The sequence below is a fragment of the Frieseomelitta varia genome, unplaced genomic scaffold (assembly GCF_011392965.1).
Source record: "Frieseomelitta varia isolate USP_RPSP 00005682 unplaced genomic scaffold, Fvar_1.2 scaffold_620, whole genome shotgun sequence".
In the NCBI taxonomy this organism is placed as follows: domain Eukaryota; kingdom Metazoa; phylum Arthropoda; class Insecta; order Hymenoptera; family Apidae; genus Frieseomelitta; species Frieseomelitta varia.
In genome coordinates, this window is record NW_025110391.1 from 203170 (window position 1) to 220830 (window position 17661).

Here is a 17661-nt window from a genome sequence, read left to right on the forward strand (position 1 = left end):
CGACGTATGAAAAACAGTCTGTCGAAAGTCGAGACCGATCGAAAGTTTCTCGTTTACAATTAACGATTGACTAGCTCGAAATTTTCGAGCCGTAACGTCGATTGGCCCTCCAACTGGAGGAGTCGATGATCGTTAGACCGTTTTCGTCGAATTTCACCGCGCGATGCGGGCTTGTGATTAATTGGCGGCGTTGTTTCTCGTTAGTTTATTGCATGATGAAGCGACTCGTCTATCGACCTCCATCGATGGCTGATTGGCTCCGATATCGCGGAAATCTAGTTCAGAGACGTGTCGCTGCCCTCGCGCGTATCACGTTTAAACGGAACGCAGGGCACGACGCTGAAAAGCACGGTCGATCGATGAGCAAAAGGGGAGAATCGCAGACATCGCGGCAGGCTAGTAGCAGGCTTGATTAACTTCACTCGGTCGGGCAAGTTGAAAAACCTTCAATACGATCTTTATCGTGTACTGTAAAGAACTACTACCACCGGTAATTAATTATACAGAAGAGGAAGTTTCACCCAAGTTTTCTCATTTTTTCCATGAAAAGATCTCCTTCTTACTACCGCTCTCTCGTTCTCTATTTATCTTTCTTCCTTCTTTCTATCACGCTGGAAGTACGATCGTTACTTTTAATAGAGCTTCCAGGGGCCAACAACTAAATCTCGATGTGAACTGATCACGACGCACGCGCGCAATCTCCGCTTTGAAACTAATTTTCCGACGCAGCTACCGGAAGCTGATTCCTCCTTTCTTTCGCTTCTTTCCCTCCTCTTTTCTTTTTTATCAAAGTCAACAAGAAGGAAAGTTTGAAGGCAAGAATCTACAACACCCTTCGAAACAAATTGATACACGTATAGTAAACAAGCGCTTACTGTCCAAGTTACAACCGCTTTATCTTTCTCTTTCCTTGTTCCGCCTTCTGCAACGTTAATTACACGCGAAGCTGTATACCAGCACGAGAACGGTAAGAACTAAGTACCCGAGGTAGACGAGTCGCGTCGCCGCTAGTGGGAACGGGGGAACAGGATATGGCCTATTGGCTATGTAGCGAGAAAAGACTGGTAAGAAAGAGAAGAGGCAATAATACCAAAGGATCCTTGGAAAACGGCCAAAGTGTCAGCCGTAATATCATAGTCGTTACTTGGAACATCCCAGACGTACGTCGTGCGAATGAGCATTTTATTTTCTGACAATGTGCACGTGCGCGCACACCTTACACAAATAAGCATCAATTTCGCTCAGCAATCGAATCAGATCGCGTGCCATCATATTTGATTTCCTCTTCATCGGGCTGCCGTTTTTCTCTTGCGTCTTATCCTCCGTGTAAAGTGGATATGAACATTATCGTGTCGCCTGAGTTTATTTTGTAATTACCCTCACCCTGAAAATTTTAATGAAATTGCCATTATCGGATATAGCTTCTTCATTTCTTACAACGTAAGTAATAAAGAAAACGAAAAAAAGGGTATCAAAACGGCGAAAATGAAACGGCAAGAGAACAGACATATATGCAAGTGGTGTAAGAATGGCACGAAAAGAAAACAGGACAAGAAGTGGCAGTATAGTCGAAGCCCCAAGAAACGTCGGTATTATCATAATAATGGCTGAAGCTATCATCCTTTCCGCATCTGTTCTCAAACTCCCCTGCAGCTAACGCAACTCCTCCTTTCTTTCTTTCCTCGAACATGCTTCAGGAAACAGAGCCTAATAGCAGTCGTGTTTTGTACATTTACAAATTTAACATTTACAAATTTAACCGGTTTCAATATAAAATTCAAAATTGTACATTCATTGTTATTTCTTTTGTTCATCTAACTTTATGTAAATTCTTATATTATCTGAGTAATCAATTTTTTTCAATTTTTTTTTTTTTTTTTTTTTTTTTTTACTGAGGAAAATTCATTTGACCAGTAAAAACAACGACAAATTTACTTCTTTTTCTAAAGCTCTCTGCCTAGGACCTCAGCTCTGATCACAAGTAAAAAGCAGTTCAAATAACCGGTTACGAAGAATAGGTGAAGTGCCTGTACGATTAGTGTTTAAAATGATAATTCTGCCGTGGGTGTGGCAAGCCTTCAAGATCATTTGCACCCTTTCACCGTCGGATGTTCTCTTATTTCCTGTCCTCAGGCTGCACTTAAAACCAAGCACACCGTAGATTGATTATGCGGTTCGCAAAAAATTCCGCGACGGAATACTTTCACTGGACATTTGTCAATTATCGTTCCCAAACGGGTGTCTCACCCCATCTCGATTACGTCCAACGCGATTACTGCTCCATGCGAATCGCGTATTTTTTATAGTCTCTCTCGTGTAAATGTGAAAATTTATCGCATATGCGCATTCACAGTGAAAAAAGAAAATGCTCAGTCTACTAATTTAAAATATTATTGGGAAAAATTGTTTAAATTGTAATAAAATATAATTTCATGATTTACCAACAACTCCCAATCGGTGTCGTTTATGAGGACCAAAATTCCCGGTCGTCTGCAAATATAAAATAGTGTATGAAATAGATATGATATATTAGAGATTTGTTGTTGATCTAAAATTCAACATGCGAATTTTATGCACTGAATGAATTTAGAGCATGTAACTTAATCTGAATTGTGCCGCCCTCTCAAGTAACATTGTGGAAGTCGCAAGCCGCCATGTTGATTGTACATGCTAGAATTGGTAAGTCGAATTGATATGATAATACAGTGATACAATCGCGTGTGTTACTGAAGAGCCATACTGTGTTTTGAGTATCAATTCATACGACATTGTAAACTGTTACTTGGGTTATTCTTGGCGCTAATATTTTATGACATGATTTAATAACTTACACGGTGTCGTCCTGCATGAAAAGTTCCGGTCGTTCTTTCAAGAGGTTATCTTTCATCCAAAAAAGTAGCTTCTGTATAGTCCCTGCAAAATTTCATGTCACGAATCTGACATCAAGATTTCACACAGAAAAATTTTATAGAACTTACAGTCGCTTCCCGGTAAGTTCACCGAGTGTTTTTTCCTTTTGTCAAAGAGCAATTCCGCCCCGCCTCTGAAATTATTCACCGAATAATTTGATCTACATATATCGTTATCGTCATTAAATCAGGTTAGGTTAGGTATCGATTTGACATTACCCAAGTTCGATGATCACTGAAATTCCGTTACTTTCGATAGACATGCTTTTTCTTCACTTCTTCTCTAAATTGCGTTTCTAAAGTCTTTTGTAAATACTGCCAATTATTGCTACCTAATTTCAGACGAAATATCGTTCACTGCGCATGGAAACAACATAAACGACGTTACAGTCCGATTCCATGTTCCTCGTATTCAACTAATCAGTGGTGTATACATGTTGCAAAACACGAATTTCCAAATTCAAGATTTAAAAAAAAAGAAATTATATTTCTCTCTCTTAAATATTTTAGAATTTGCAGAAATTTTGCACAATTGATTGACGATTTGATATCATTACGTAAAATTCGAAAGAAATAATTGTTTTATCAATTATTTGTCACAAACAACACAAATTTATTATTGACATTAGTAGTAATATATATCAGTATTAAAAAAAAAAAAATTATATTAAATACAACGTAAAACAGATATGTACCTCTTGAATCCAACACAAAGTACATCCCTGTGTATTCGCGGGTCATTAGTCTTGATAATTATGAGTTGCGTGGCGAAGGTTTCGTCGCGTATGATTAAAACATCAGTCGATAGTAAAATAAAGTTTGTTAATTAAAAATAATATTTGAGAATGTAATTGTTGTCGGACAGAATAAAAAAAGTTACATTTGACAAAAATGTAGAATGTCGAAGATGAACTGAAGTGCAGGTGCGATCAGCGGCAGCTGTAATGGCGGTCGTCGGGAAAGTGAAATCGCAGGCGTTAAATATCCAAAGAACGAAATAGCGCGCGTTCGTTGCGGGTTTGCGATTTATTTCGAACTTTTCGTCATCGTGCGATTCTATATAATTGCGATACGTTTGCCCTGTTCAGTATCAATTTCCACAATGTCGGGAAAAAACGAACATACTTCGGAGAAAGCCGAGGCGAAAATACATGCGGAAAATCACAATAAAGAACAATTGAAAAATGAAACAAGCATGTTGAACAATGAGACGGAGCAACTGATGTTAGAAGATGAAGAAATGCCAACGTATATTAGCGTATCTTCACCGTCAAAGCGCGAAGATTCGGATATCAATAATACAAAAGAGCCGGACAGAATCCCAATAGAGGAAGACCACAGTCGAAGTCCTTATCCTACTGATGATCAAGGAGGAGGTAGTATCTATGTGTTGTCTTCTGGTGAAGACAGTAATCATCCATATAATGATGAAGAGGAAGATGAATATGTAGATAGTGAAGGTATGTAAATGACGTATAAGTATTATTTGATTTAATAAGATTACATTGGAACATAATATATGTACACAGATATGGAAGAAATGGATCTTGAAAATGAGCATGATAATACAATGTTGGACGATGAAGAAGATGAGGACGAAGACGATGATGATGATGAGAATCCTTTGAGACTGCATAATGATGACGACGAAGATATTGAGACAGAATATGAACCAGAATGTTTTGATAGAGTTTCCGATGACTTTGTCTTAAATAATAGATTAAAGCAGCATCATAAGGAAAGAAGTTTATCATTACAAGATCTAAGTACTTTAAAAAACAACATTCATTCATCATATAATAAAAAGAGGCATAGTTTAAATATTTTTAGGCATAATTATTTAGGTATACAACAAAATCCAATATTCTATCCTGTTGCACAAAAAAGGCAAATGATGAAGTATCAACATGTAGAAAGTAAAGTGAAGCAATACATAAAAGACATAAAAGAACAAAATAGAAAGTCAATGGAAAAGCGTATGAAAGAACAGGAATTTATAATGAATAAAAATCATAATGAAAAAACTGAAAGTAAGAAATATATTCGTATGCAATTGTACATCCAATTACAATTTGGATATTCATATTTGGGAGATATGTCTGCTTGTTGCTATTATTGAAAAAGTATAGTTCATCAACTTTGAACAAAATAACATGGCATTCTTCCATATCAATGAATAACCAAAATTTTAAAGCTAACAAGTTATCTATAAACAATAATTTTTACTTTTTACTTATAGACAATGATCCTGAACAATTGAAAACAAAGGTTACAAATAGAACTATAAAAGATTATGCTGAAAAAGCGATACAAGATTTACAACGTGATGAAACTGAAAATGATAATCTAATGTACAATACAGAACAAATATTAGAGAATGGAGAAAATAACAAAAGCTTTAATAGAGTCATTGGAAATCAATATAAATACATTCGAAAGGATTCTGAATACAATGATATATCAAATGAATTGAAAAGTCAGGGGTCAGTCAAAAATCAAAGTCAGAGGGATGCAGAATTTTTTAATTTGCAACGTGCCTACAAGAAAATGTTGGCAGAAAATATAAAACGTGTGCGAAATTCTGATAAACTAGAAAAACGAAATGGTTCTGTAGATGTTAATACTCATCATATTGAATATCAAATTGAAAATGCTTTAGAGAGAAACATAAGATTTGGTATAAATCAGTCTTCTTCAGTTAATGGTCACCAGGCAACGCCCACATTTATTAATTTACGTACATTAAGCTATGAAGAATATATGCGTGGTGCCTCTAATACCGAACAAAAAGAAGAATTACCGGATCAAAGACAAGAAAAAACAAACGAATCTGAAATATATAATGAAGCAGAAATGATCAATGCACAAGAAATTGATAACAGCAATACTAGTTACCCTTTGAAAATTGAAAGCGTTGAAAGTATCGGCGCAATGCAAGATGAACCAGGAAATTTTGGAAAACTCAATGTAACTGAAAAAATGAATGTCGAAAACATTGAAATAACTGAATTGAAAAGTCAGCTTAATCAAAAAGATGCAGAATTTCTTAATTTGCAAGATGCCTACCAGAAAGTATTGGCAGAAAATATGAAAATGAAACAAGAATTAGATGCTTTAAAACAATCTTTAGTAAAATATAAAGATCAGAATAAAACGTGTGAAACGAAAATTGCATCAGTACAAACTGAAGCAGTTGTAGAACCTGTTTCTAATCAAAATACTGTAAGTTCAGGAGAAATAAATAATAAAATATCCACTAGTAGTGTTGCATCTACAATAAGCTCTATTGATCAATGGGCAGATAGTGCTGGTAGTCCAGCTATATCCATTAAACTCCCTGATCTGACTCCAATTCTTAATTCTGATGATAGTATTGTCCTCACTGATAGAGCTACTCCAAGAAAGATAGCACATCCATTTTCTCGAACATTTATTACTTCATCTCGAATTTTGCAAACACTTTCAAATATACAAGGAAAGACAAAAACTGAAAGTCCCTTAGCAAGAAACACCAAAAAACGATTAAATGAAAATTCCACAGATCAACCATCGACTGTAGAATGTAATTCTCCAATCCATGCATCAAGTTCCAAAAAAAGGAAAGCAACAGAAATGCTTGGTACTTCTACATTTACTCAACCTTTCAAGATACCTCATACAACAGTAGAATCTGAGAGAAAAGATACATCTGATGTAGAATTTAAATATCCTGAGGAACATACAGTGTCAAACACTGAACAAAAAGAAAAGGGATCAGTCAATAAAGATAGCTTAATTGATCAGTCAATCAATGATTTCACGCCTGTAGAAACTAAAGTAAAACAGAGAGACGATCACGAAGACAGTGTAAAATGTTTCATATACAGGGAAGATGAAAATAGTAAAAATAGAAGTTTTTTAATTCAGGCAGAAGAACCTACAAAAGATGGATTAGATACTGAAAAGAATCGAATTCAAGAATGTGGTCCATATTTATTAGGTAATCTTGAAGTAAGAATGTCTGAAATAAATGGAACGATTAGTGTTTGGGGTAAAGAAATAGATCATGAGTCTACAAGTGACAATGAGGATGATCTGGAAGCCTGTGAAAAATTATCTGAACAGAAAATGTGTCATTATTGGCAAAATGCATCACAAACGAGATTTAACGGAAGTCCACTTGTATGTTCAACTAATAAAAAGCAGAAAGTTCCAAGTAACAAATTCAATAGATCCGATATTTCTCAATGTTGTCATTCTTTATCATTAAATTCATCAAAAATATCTTACTCTGAAGATGATATAAATGACAAAAGAGATATGAATAATTCTTTCAGCCCAAGTATTTGTGTTCCTTCTTGTGAAAACTGTAATTCTTCAAAACATCACAAAGAATGGACATGCAGAAATGCGTCGAGTTCACAAGAAAAATTACATTCCTGTTGTATGCATCACATTGAAGTCATAGATAAAGAATGTAGTTGTAGTTCATGTCATGAGAAACAAAAACATGATGTTAGCTTTAAACATTGTAAAGATAAGTTTCACAGCAAAGAAGTTCGTAGGAATTCATGCAAAAATACATTTCCATTAGATTTGAAAAATTCTTTACATGAAAACAATCCAAGCACCACTGCCGAACTGAGTAATGTAACTAACAAATATGCGTGTCGATGTTCAATTCAAAATGTATCGGATAATAGACCACATTCAAGATGTTGCAGCCCTATTAGAGATATTTCATGTACGTGTAAATCATCCTTGGACAATACAAATAATCATTCGGACGCAATACTAAGTAATCATCATGAACATTCTGACAAACACACATGTAATCGCTTTTCAAATAATGGTGAAGAAGAACCTCTAATCCCAATTAAACGATCTAGTGAAACGCTTGAAGTAAGATAACTAAAGCATAATTATAAATTTAACAAATATGTCAAAAATGTTATTTTACTCTTTTTTTCTCTATGTAGACGAGACAACGAAGACTGAGTGGTAAAAGAGTAAGAGGAATTCTTATGGATCTTTTAAAAGGATGTGGAGATTGCCGTAATAATAGTTCTGCTGGTTTAAGTAAAACTGAATATCAGAAAGAAACACCCTATATGATAAATGGTCCTCCACGAATTAAGGTTTCATCTCTTACACCCGAGCCTACATGTTCTACTTCTACGCAATGCAACAAGTAACTATGTTATATACATTGTCGTAAAGACAATACATATAATAGATAAAATACGTAAGATGATATGTATGATATGTATATTTGCTTACAGATGTTGTCATGCATATGCACGCCGAATTGAGTCTCAACTTGAAGAATTTCGAATGGAAATGGAAAGAGTAAGATCGCGATCTGATGCAATATTAAATATGCTCAATATGCTTCACTCTGTGGATGCGAATTAATGAAACTTATACAATTCTAAATAAGTGCTTCTTTCCTTGTACAGATCATTATTCTAATTTCTTTAAGTCGAGTTTTGCACTATTGTCATAAAAAATTCTTATTTACTTCTTCTATTTCATTGCATATAAGGAATACATGAACATTTTGTTAAAATATATAAATAAAAATACATGCTACATTGTACCAAATACGTTATTTTTACTATGATTCAATTTTTGCGGCATTGGTCAATATAACAGCAAATAAATTTCGTGAGTTTTATTATTATATATAGTTTTATTATAACTATTTGTTAATAAATTTAATTTATCAACAGTTGGATGAATATATTTACGTACATGAACTGGAAAATTTTTGTTACGGTCTAAGGAAGATATTTCACACGTAATTTAAACAATTCAGTAAGATAATATTTAACTCGTTAAAATTTCAATTCTATATCAATAAAATACTGATTAATTTCCTATTTTAATAATTGCAGTCGCAGGAATCGAATCCAGTCTCTCCGGGTAAAACACCAGGTGGCACCTCTCCTTGTCCCTTAAAAATGTTGCTGTAAGATGTTTTCAAATAATTTACGTGACCTTGCAATGATCTTATCCGACCTTGAGCCTGTTCAAATGCCTCATTTAAATTGTTTATCTGACCTTGCATTTTCTGTCTAATCTATAAGATAAAATAATAGTTAAGGCGTAGTTAATATCTAGATAGAAAGAGATAGACTTTTTGACCGATAAATTACTTCGTCTCTATCTTTTTGTGCAGCTCTTGCAGTAGCTCTGCATTGAGCTAATTGTCGTTCCATTTCTGCAATTTGGCCTTGCATAGATCTCCTCATAGTTTCACATCTTTCTTTCGTTCTTGCCACTTGTCTCGCAGAATCCTCTCGTACCTTTGATATTTATTAAAATTACCATACGTTTCCAGACAAAATATGCAACATACTTGTTCGAGCATTGCTGTCAATTGTGTGACTTCGTGCATTTTTTCATCGATGCGTTTCTGTAGTTGTGCATCGTGCTCTTCAAATCTTGCAAGCGTATTTTTCATACGTTCGTTCTCATGTCGTAGTTCGGTATTTTTTCTTTCTAATTCATCGAATCGTCCCGACCCATGGCCTCTTTCATCCTGAAAATCATTACACACAAATCTAAACGATTTACGAAAAACCATTTTTTTTTTTTTTTTTTTTAGAAAACGAATTGACAAAAAAATATTAACCTGCATTGCTTGGTGCTCTTGACGCAAAACGTCCAATTGATTTTGCAGAGTTTGAATTTTATCTTTACAACCTATGACTTCCCGCGAGAGATCTTCGCAGTTACGTTCTGCAACCAAACGCATTTGTTGCGCTTCCTGTAATTTCACTTGTGTCTGTTTCAGAATGTCCGGCAAGGGAGCAAGTTCTGCTAGTTTTTCTTGGAACTGATTCTATTTAAAAGAGTAGTAAAATGTATCAAATTGATGAGAACATTATACGTAATTATCTACATACTTTTACTCTGCCAATTTCTAAGGTAACATTTTCGTTCATCCGTGCATTGTCCATCTCCATAAGATCAAGTTGTCGCCGTTGTTCTTCTACTTGTTGTTGCGCCTGTTTTTTTTTCATAATTATTTTTATATATTATTTATATTAATATTTTAAAGAAAATATGATAAATGAGAAAACCTGTAAGTATTTATTTCGATAATCCTCCAACTGAGCAGCTTGGTCCTGAATCAAGGATCGCAATTCTTCAAGCTCGTCTTGAGCTTCTCGAAAACGTTGCTTAAAGACGATCAACGCTTGCTCTTGCTCGACCATTTGCTCCTTAAAACCTAATATTTAATTAATTGTATTGTATAATTAATTATATTCGAATTGAAAAGCACTCCGATAAATAATCACCTTCGTATTTTTCTTTTTCAGCTTCCATCGCCTTCAAACGTTCTTGAACATCTACAAGTTTAATTTCTAATTTTTCTTTCTCTTCAATAGTTTCACGTGTTTGTTGTTTCAGTTTATCAGCATCTGTTCTTAAACACGAAACCTCGCATAATTTGTTTTTGTAATCATCTTGTAGACGTGCATATTGTTCGCGTAGGTCACGTAACTGTTGCTGAGGACATGTGCTAGCGCCCTTTTTTAAATAGCTGCTTTAGTTCATGTTAAATCTTTTTCTGAAGTTCAATCTTACCATAGGAGCATTTACGCAAGGACCAGTACAGGTTGCAGAAGGAGCAGGCGGTATCTACGTACGATGAAAAACGATCTTATATGATATATAGTATATCACCCTTAATAAAAATAAAATATCTGAAACTTTTCGGAAAATATGTTTATTTCGTGTAAAATTATGTATGACACATTCAACAATTTTATCGACATACGACATTTTATCTTCAAACGAGTGACAATATTTACAATCAAGTTATTCGAAATATTGAGTGGATACCTTAGGAAGAGGTATAGAAGGCGGCTGTACAACTGGTACAGGAGGTGCGTATGCAGGAGATCCGTTTGGTGTCTGAAGAGTCAAAGGTGAAGGAGGACAGCAACCACAAGGTGCACAAGGACCAGTACATTTCAATAACTTTCGTTGTTGTTCCAATTGTTGACGTTCTCGTTGAACATTAGCAAGCTCTATTTGCATATTCCGTACTTCGCATTCCATGCTACCCAATTGTTGCTCCTATAAAATACACCAATAAATAAGCATAGAAATTGAACTGAAATTACATTATACATATTTTGAAGATGTACTAGCTGTTTGGTACTGTTCCCATAAGCCGCAAGTTTATTCTCTATTTCTGCAGGACAAGTTCCCCTTGGAGGAGGTGGTGGTCCTGTACATGGTGTTTTAACTGTAGCGGGACTTCGGCAACACATGTCGATTTGAGAAGAAGCACCACTTGTAACGCAAACACCTGTTATTGACGCGCCACCCGCGAGCCTTGGTGAATCTAATAAAAATATTTAAAATAACAATACTTATTAATTTTTCAATCAATACACAAAATATATATTTTCTTTTTTTATTGTAATAAACATATGTAGCTCACCTCCGCTAGGTAAATACGTATGACTCAGTCTCACTGTAACACGTTAAATCTCATCATACTGAATTTAAAAAAAATTATAAAATGAAAATCTTAAGAAGTTTGTTGAGACACGTACCGCATACGGTATTTGCGTCTGGTGACAAAGTATCAGCTATTTGAGGTTGGACGCAACACTTGCATCGACAATAATCGTCGTCTTGCTGTAACGTATTGGTGTACGAAATTGAACGTAGAGGAGACGGACTTGATACTTCGGACGAAATTCCACCTGGACAACAAGGTGTGTAACAACAAGGACTAGTGATTCGTTGATTCAAGCAAGCTAATTGACGTGTCAGTTCCACATTTTCCTTCACGACTATTCTCATTTCAGCCTGTAACCCGCATACCTTCCTCTGAAGACTCTCAACGGCGGTATCTTTTTCTAGCAATGCTTCTTCCAATTTGTATCTAACATATCAATAAGTTAATTTTTGTAACAAAGACAAGATCACATGGTTCATGTTAACATATTTCCATTAACAACAATCTGTGCAATCGTCGTTAAGGAAACTGATTAGTTTTCACATATTTTAATCGATTCTCTACTTTTTTTTTTTATATCGAAAAGCACAAACCATTTATAAATTGCGTATGTAATTGTTGTGTAAAATGAAGTTATCTCACAAAACTTACTTGCCACCTTCAAGCTGTGCATTTTCTAATACTAATTTTTCCTGCATGGTCAACGATTCTGTTAACTTTCCCGTCAAACTCTGAAGACATCTATCTTTTCCTTTCTTTTTACTGTCTGCCACAACAATTTTTGGAATTTCATCTTCCGTATTTCCGCAAACAATTACTCTTGGAAGTCTGATTGAACAACCAAATAAATTTTAAAAACGTATTCTAATGAAATAAATGACGTTATAACATACTTGTCTTCTGGGTACTCTATCTGAGGCAAGTCGAAACGTTCTCTAAGCTTCTCTATTTCTACATCCGTCTTTTTATCTATCATATCTACTTTTTCTTTTATTATTTCAAATTCTTCCTCCTCGGCAATGATCTATAAATTATTTTTTTCATACACTTCACCGCGCTACTTGCCTCAATGATCGATAAAAGATACTTACGGCAGTGGGTTTCATAACGGGGTGCATATCAAACATCTTGGCAAAAGTAGTGCTCGAGATGTCGGACAAACCTAATAGTCGTTGCAGCTTCCGCGTTATCTGTTCGAATTCTGTCAGCTTTTTCATCACTTCGTCCTGCTTCTCATGTATTATTAACGTATCTTCATCGGTTAAATCTTTTTTCTGTAATATAAAGCAATCTCTTTTAAATCTTGATATTTCGTACTTTAAATTTTCAGCATTTTGAATTTCAAATTTCATTTTAGCTTATTCTTCCTAAAATCATTACAATTGTGAGCGTAGCTATTTCTTGCTTCAGCTGCTCAATTTCTTTTGCAAGCACAAGGCAACGATCGTCTGCTCTCTTCATTTCCATCATCACAGCGCTATCAGTCAAAGGAGATGAACTCAATATCGATTCATTTCGTCCACCAGGTTTAATAGGCGCACCTGAATAATGTATAAATTTTGTAGAAACTGTATTTTAAAAAATTTTTTTTTACTGTCCTTTTATTACTGTTAATTTTATTATTACTGTCCTTTTCTACATTTTTGTTTCCTGAATTTGCAATATTATACCTTCGCCAACACCAGGAGGAAGCGGATATGATGGAGGTCGCTCTTCTAATTCTTCTATTTCTTCTTTCTCTTTTGGTGGTTCTTCAACTTCTTCAAATTCTTCTTGAACATCTTCTATTTCTTGAATATCTTCTTCGACTTCTTGAACATCTTCTTCGACATTTTCGTCAGGAACTTCTTGTATTTTTACATCTTCCTCAGCCATTCTTTATAATTGAATAAATTTAATATTTAACATTAACAAGATGCCCTCGAAAACAAAATACTTTTATACTTTTTTTCTGATTCTTTGTCTTCTTGATCAAAATTTTCAGTGTCTTTTAATGTTTTCAATGTTTCAAAATTCGATTCTTGCTTAATTTCCTGCGATGTACTGTTAAAATCATCTATCTCGTAAGTCTGTACAAATTATTTTAAATTAACTTATAACAATCTGTTTGTTTTTATGTGCGCTGATGAATATAACTAAGGAATAGTTTATTAACTATTGCATAATTTAAATACAAATAATACCAAAATCACACCCGTTCAAGAATGTGCGGTTCAAGCTCCACTTGTTGCAGAGACAGCAATTTTAAGAGAGTCTTAGAATTCTTGGGATTTTTTGATTTAAAAGGTACTATGTGACCCTCTTGATGATGCTTGATCGTCAACGAGCATACATCCGGTAAATTTAAAGGTTTTTTCAAATCGAACAAAGATTCTAACGATCCAAACGCATCTCTCTTCAATGAAGGTTCCTTGAATTCCGCATTCTTTTTGTGCAATTTCGGGCTATCTCGTTTCAAACGCTTCAAATCGTGAAAACTTTTGATTTTAACAGGTAAACCATCGAGTTCGCGAGTACGAAGAGACGACGGTGAATCTGCCGAAGAACGAGATGTATTCCACGGTCTCCGCTTCTAAAGCAATGAAATTATATTTTATAATATTTGTATATTTTTCAAATATAATTAAATTGATATAAATCTCTCTCTTTATCAAATATATCCCACGCGAATAAATGACTCTTCAAAGTTGAAGATAGTTATAAATTTTATTAAAAATTTAACCAATATTTTACCTTCATTATTTTACCTTCGATACAACACCGTTGCTTTACTTAATAACACAAGGTCTTTACTATGCTATCGTAAACTCAAGAATAATGATCCTTTCCTTCCTACGATCCTTTATTCGTTAAAGAAACGGTATCGCTATCAAATCGCGTCGAACGATTTCTCGATTTTTGTTTCGAAATTATCCTTTTTTTTATGTAATTTTTACAGATCTATAAATCGAAGTATACATGGTACATTAATATAACAATTAATTGATAAATTTGTCATAATTAAAACGAAAATAAATAAAACTTTATCAAAATATGCAAATGACACTTACTCAAGAGAACCTTCAATTTCTGCAAACATAAATGTGAAGCATGCGTCTTTTATTTTTATGTTGTACAGTTACATGTTTGAACTTATCAACTGTATCCAAGCTCAGTATGTAGTTGTATAAAAGATACAAGAAATCGTAATTATTGAAACTAAATAACGTTTAAAAATATCCTTCTGTTTTCACATATTATGTGACAATATTGATATTAATAAATAATATAAAGTAGAAATACTATTGATTTAATCGTGTTGGAGGAAGTAAAATTACCAAAGTAAAGATGTCAAAAAAATTACCGATATCGTGAATATGAATAGAAACTACAAAATTTTTTATTTATTATATATTAAACTGCTTGTAATAATCAGTGTAATGAAGAAAATAAATAATAATTACTCTAGAATGGATGTAACTAATATTTTTGTTGATATGATTACAATACATTACACGATTTCGCATCTTTTAAAAATTGGGATGACACCTTTCACAATTAAGTGAAAACATTTACGAAGTAATGTCAGATTACAACATATATAATTAAGAAAAATCATTTATTACATAACACTGTAAGTAATGTGATTTTAGGATCATTTAATATATATATTGTTTTCATGATAATATATTTCGAAGAAGGTCACAAAATATCTGTTGTATACAAACAAATTTATTACCATATTTGATTTATTATGTCTGTTGACAAAGAATGTAAATACATTTTCAATTGTGAGGAATTCTAGTCACTTGTAGTAAAATATATATTTATAAAACATATTCATAGATAAATTCTGATTTCCGTAAAATGGAGGTTATGGATTATTGTAAGTGTACAGCATTAAGAGAAACACAATATTTTATAAGTTATGTCAAATAGAAATATGTACATATATGATTAAATATAAAAATGATGAAAATGCTTTTATATTTTCTACATTATAAAGAATATATATGTTACAAATCACTTTTTATGTTATGAATTAAAGAATAAAGAAATTTATAAATATGTATATTTTATATATACAAAAGTAATTGTAATTATTTATAATTTTGATAAAATATTACAGCAGAAGAAGTACAAATGGAAGATGTAGTAGAAATAGGAGAATCTGATAATGATAATGCTGACAACTCAGAAAATGAAGCTCAAACAGAAGATACAAGTAAGTTTGTTTTAACTTTTGTATGTCTTATACATGTCATAGATTCAAAAAATAATATGCATGTGATATTTTAGAAGACAATGATGAAGATGAAATAAAAGCAAAAAAAGCAAAAGAAACAACTTTAGACGATTCTGATATTGATTCTGATCAGTCTTGTCCAATATGCATGGATTTATGGACTAGTTCAGGAGATCATCGTTTATGTTGTTTAAGATGTGGACATTTGTTTGGACATAGTTGTATTTTTAAATGGCTGCAGACTTCTTGTACTAGTGCAAATCGCCGGTGTCCCCAATGCAATAGGAAAGCTGCTGTAAAAGATATCAGAATGTTATATGCCAAAAAATTGACTTCGATAGATACCACAGAATTAGATAAATTAAAAAAACAATTAAATAGCGTTAATTCAGAAAAGAATCGTATAGAAATGGAACTTTCAAAATATACTTTAAGAGAAAAATTATTTGAACAACAAATTGCTGCCATGAAAAATCGGATATCTGAACTAGAAAGTCAGCAATCAGAAATAACTATTCATTCAAATCAAAATATATCTAAACATATGGTTAAAAAGTTCCATTTAGATCGATCTATAGAAATATGTAAGGATGGCGGTTGCCGTGTATTAGATTACAATCCGTGGTTTGGATTCTTGGTTGTGTCACAGAAATCAACAAATACTTTATTCTCAGGCTATGGTATTAAAAAAATTGATTCTGATAAATTTCAACCACGCCAGTTTATTTTTTTGCATAACCAAGTTATAAGAGATGTTACATTTAATACATCTCAGCAATCATTACTGCTTAGTGTTGGTTTTGATAAATGTGCAAAATTACTAGATATTCAAAGCCATATTATTATGCATACTTATCAAACAGACTCTCCATTGTGGAGTTGCTGCTGGTCAGGCAATAATTCACATGTGTTTTTTGTGGGTGCACAGAATGGATCTATAACACAATTTGATATTAGACAAACTTCTAGTGCTGTAGAAATTTTAGATAATCCAGGCGACAGGTCACCAGTAGTTTCTCTAGCAACAGTGCCTTCTAATTCGGGTAGCAGTATTACTCGGGGTGGATTCATAGCGTGTCGTTTAAATACCTGTTATGCTTATGAACAGAAAGATTCAAAATATTTACCTAAACAAATATTTCTTGAAGGTCCGTTTGTATCTGCGTGTTACGATGAAAAGAATAATCATACTTTAATATCTTCTCGACCAAACGTTAGACAACCTCATGCGAGACACATAGTGTGCACCATAGAAAAAGGCAATGAGGAATCAACAATTTGTAATGTAGTACACACGTTCCACGCTGGTAATTCTCAACAATTATTGTCTCGACCATGTTTCATAAATGTTGAAAATGATACATTAGTTGCTGCACACCAAGAATCTACTAGCAGTATATCATTATGGAGTACATCCACTGGAAAACAAGTAAATAGTCTACCTGTTTCTGATCCTGTAGTGGATATGTGTGCAATTGACGTCACTAATAATTTATTCTTGGCAACGCTTTCTTCAAAAAAAGTTAGAATTTACAATCATGGATAACTACCATTGCTATAGAAATATCTTTTTCTTCATCCATGCATTTATAGTGTGATAGTTACATAACTAATGTTGTATTTTTTTACATGCTATTATTTTGTATAAAACTATATGTTGACAAAAATAAGTAAACCAATCAAAATCTAAACTCACAAATGTGAAGCATAAATTTTCTTATTAATGATAATACAAAAAACTTCCATACACATAATTTAAATTATGAAAAAATACTAAAAGTAAAATTTTAATGTTACCATTTTCTATTTAAAGATATACATGTTAATTACTATGCATTTATGCTATGAATATTTGTTATATAAATGTATTTTTCTATCAATTTAAGACTGTTTCAATAGTTATCCTGAGCATTATTCTAAAATAGGATAACAACATTAAAAAGATAAGATAATTAAAAATTAATTAAATTAATTAATAAATTTATTGAACTTGATAGATCATCTATATACTAAAATAAGGAAATTTTTGTACAGGTATTCCTATTATTTTTATTGAAAAATGT

The 17661-nt window shown here is 33.1% G+C and overlaps 4 protein-coding genes across 6 annotated transcripts; 2 read left to right on the plus strand and 2 right to left on the minus strand.

The window, feature by feature from the left end:
* Positions 1 to 1144: 1144 nt before the first annotated feature.
* On the minus strand, positions 1145 to 3327 carry LOC122534643 (ubiquitin-related modifier 1). Its single transcript, XM_043665485.1, has 5 exons — positions 3129 to 3327; positions 2979 to 3043; positions 2832 to 2913; positions 2442 to 2490; positions 1145 to 1384 (listed from the first exon to the last, which is right to left on the minus strand). Exons 1-5 carry the CDS (start codon positions 3170 to 3172, stop codon positions 1316 to 1318), a joined length of 309 nt encoding a protein of 102 aa, XP_043521420.1. The 5' UTR covers positions 3173 to 3327; the 3' UTR covers positions 1145 to 1315.
* Positions 2627 to 8489, plus strand: LOC122534641 (MATH and LRR domain-containing protein PFE0570w-like). Of its 3 annotated transcripts, XM_043665482.1 has the most exons (7): positions 2627 to 2679; positions 3998 to 4369; positions 4439 to 4675; positions 4754 to 4939; positions 5149 to 7790; positions 7868 to 8079; positions 8171 to 8489. In XM_043665482.1, exons 1-7 carry the CDS (start codon positions 2655 to 2657, stop codon positions 8301 to 8303), a joined length of 3807 nt encoding a protein of 1268 aa, XP_043521417.1. In that variant the 5' UTR covers positions 2627 to 2654; the 3' UTR covers positions 8304 to 8489. The 3 variants fall into 3 exon arrangements, with proteins under 3 accessions (XP_043521417.1, XP_043521415.1, XP_043521416.1); XM_043665480.1 differs by having other exon boundaries at positions 4439 to 4939; XM_043665481.1 differs by lacking the exon at positions 2627 to 2679 and adding an exon at positions 2801 to 2990 and having other exon boundaries at positions 4439 to 4939.
* A 139-nt stretch (positions 8490 to 8628) lies between these two features.
* LOC122534644 (uveal autoantigen with coiled-coil domains and ankyrin repeats protein) lies at positions 8629 to 14545 on the minus strand. Its single transcript, XM_043665486.1, has 21 exons — positions 14424 to 14545; positions 14107 to 14313; positions 13568 to 13945; positions 13318 to 13442; positions 13044 to 13249; positions 12754 to 12914; positions 12465 to 12647; positions 12267 to 12397; positions 12025 to 12201; positions 11465 to 11799; positions 11350 to 11382; positions 11051 to 11250; positions 10743 to 10979; positions 10485 to 10538; positions 10196 to 10427; positions 9977 to 10125; positions 9800 to 9901; positions 9526 to 9735; positions 9250 to 9432; positions 9047 to 9196; positions 8629 to 8970 (listed from the first exon to the last, which is right to left on the minus strand). The coding sequence occupies exons 2-21, from the start codon at positions 14110 to 14112 to the stop codon at positions 8773 to 8775; spliced, it is 3450 nt and encodes a 1149-aa protein (XP_043521421.1). The 5' UTR covers positions 14113 to 14313; positions 14424 to 14545; the 3' UTR covers positions 8629 to 8772.
* A 509-nt stretch (positions 14546 to 15054) lies between these two features.
* LOC122534642 (E3 ubiquitin-protein ligase RFWD3-like) lies at positions 15055 to 17176 on the plus strand. The gene is made up of 3 exons (XM_043665484.1): positions 15055 to 15238; positions 15482 to 15577; positions 15652 to 17176. Exons 1-3 carry the CDS (start codon positions 15220 to 15222, stop codon positions 17142 to 17144), a joined length of 1608 nt encoding a protein of 535 aa, XP_043521419.1. The 5' UTR covers positions 15055 to 15219; the 3' UTR covers positions 17145 to 17176.
* The last annotated feature ends 485 nt before the right edge of the window (positions 17177 to 17661 follow it).

What these genes read in the sequence shown, in the direction of transcription:
- LOC122534642 (XM_043665484.1), top strand. An exon ending in AGCTCAAACAGAAGATACAA is followed by an intron (nt 15,578 to 15,651) that starts GTAAGTTTGTTT and finishes GTGATATTTTAG; the next exon opens with AAGACAATGATGAAGATGAA.
- LOC122534643 (XM_043665485.1), bottom strand. Translation starts at nt 3,172, where the DNA reads ATGTCTATCGAAAGTAACGGAATTTCAGTGATCATCGAACTTGG. An exon ending in TCAGTGATCATCGAACTTGG is followed by an intron (nt 3,044 to 3,128) that starts GTAATGTCAAAT and finishes GAATAATTTCAG; the next exon opens with AGGCGGGGCGGAATTGCTCT. An exon ending in ACACCGATTGGGAGTTGTTG is followed by an intron (nt 1,385 to 2,441) that starts GTAAATCATGAA and finishes TAAAATTTTCAG; the next exon opens with GGTGAGGGTAATTACAAAAT.
- LOC122534644 (XM_043665486.1), bottom strand. An exon ending in CTTGCGTAAATGCTCCTATG is followed by an intron (nt 10,428 to 10,484) that starts GTAAGATTGAAC and finishes TATTTAAAAAAG; the next exon opens with GGCGCTAGCACATGTCCTCA. An exon ending in TGACAGCAATGCTCGAACAA is followed by an intron (nt 9,197 to 9,249) that starts GTATGTTGCATA and finishes TAAATATCAAAG; the next exon opens with GTACGAGAGGATTCTGCGAG.
- LOC122534641 (XM_043665480.1), top strand. Translation starts at nt 2,655, where the DNA reads ATGTTGATTGTACATGCTAGAATTG. An exon ending in TGAATATGTAGATAGTGAAG is followed by an intron (nt 4,370 to 4,438) that starts GTATGTAAATGA and finishes ATATGTACACAG; the next exon opens with ATATGGAAGAAATGGATCTT. An exon ending in ACTTCTACGCAATGCAACAA is followed by an intron (nt 8,080 to 8,170) that starts GTAACTATGTTA and finishes ATTTGCTTACAG; the next exon opens with ATGTTGTCATGCATATGCAC.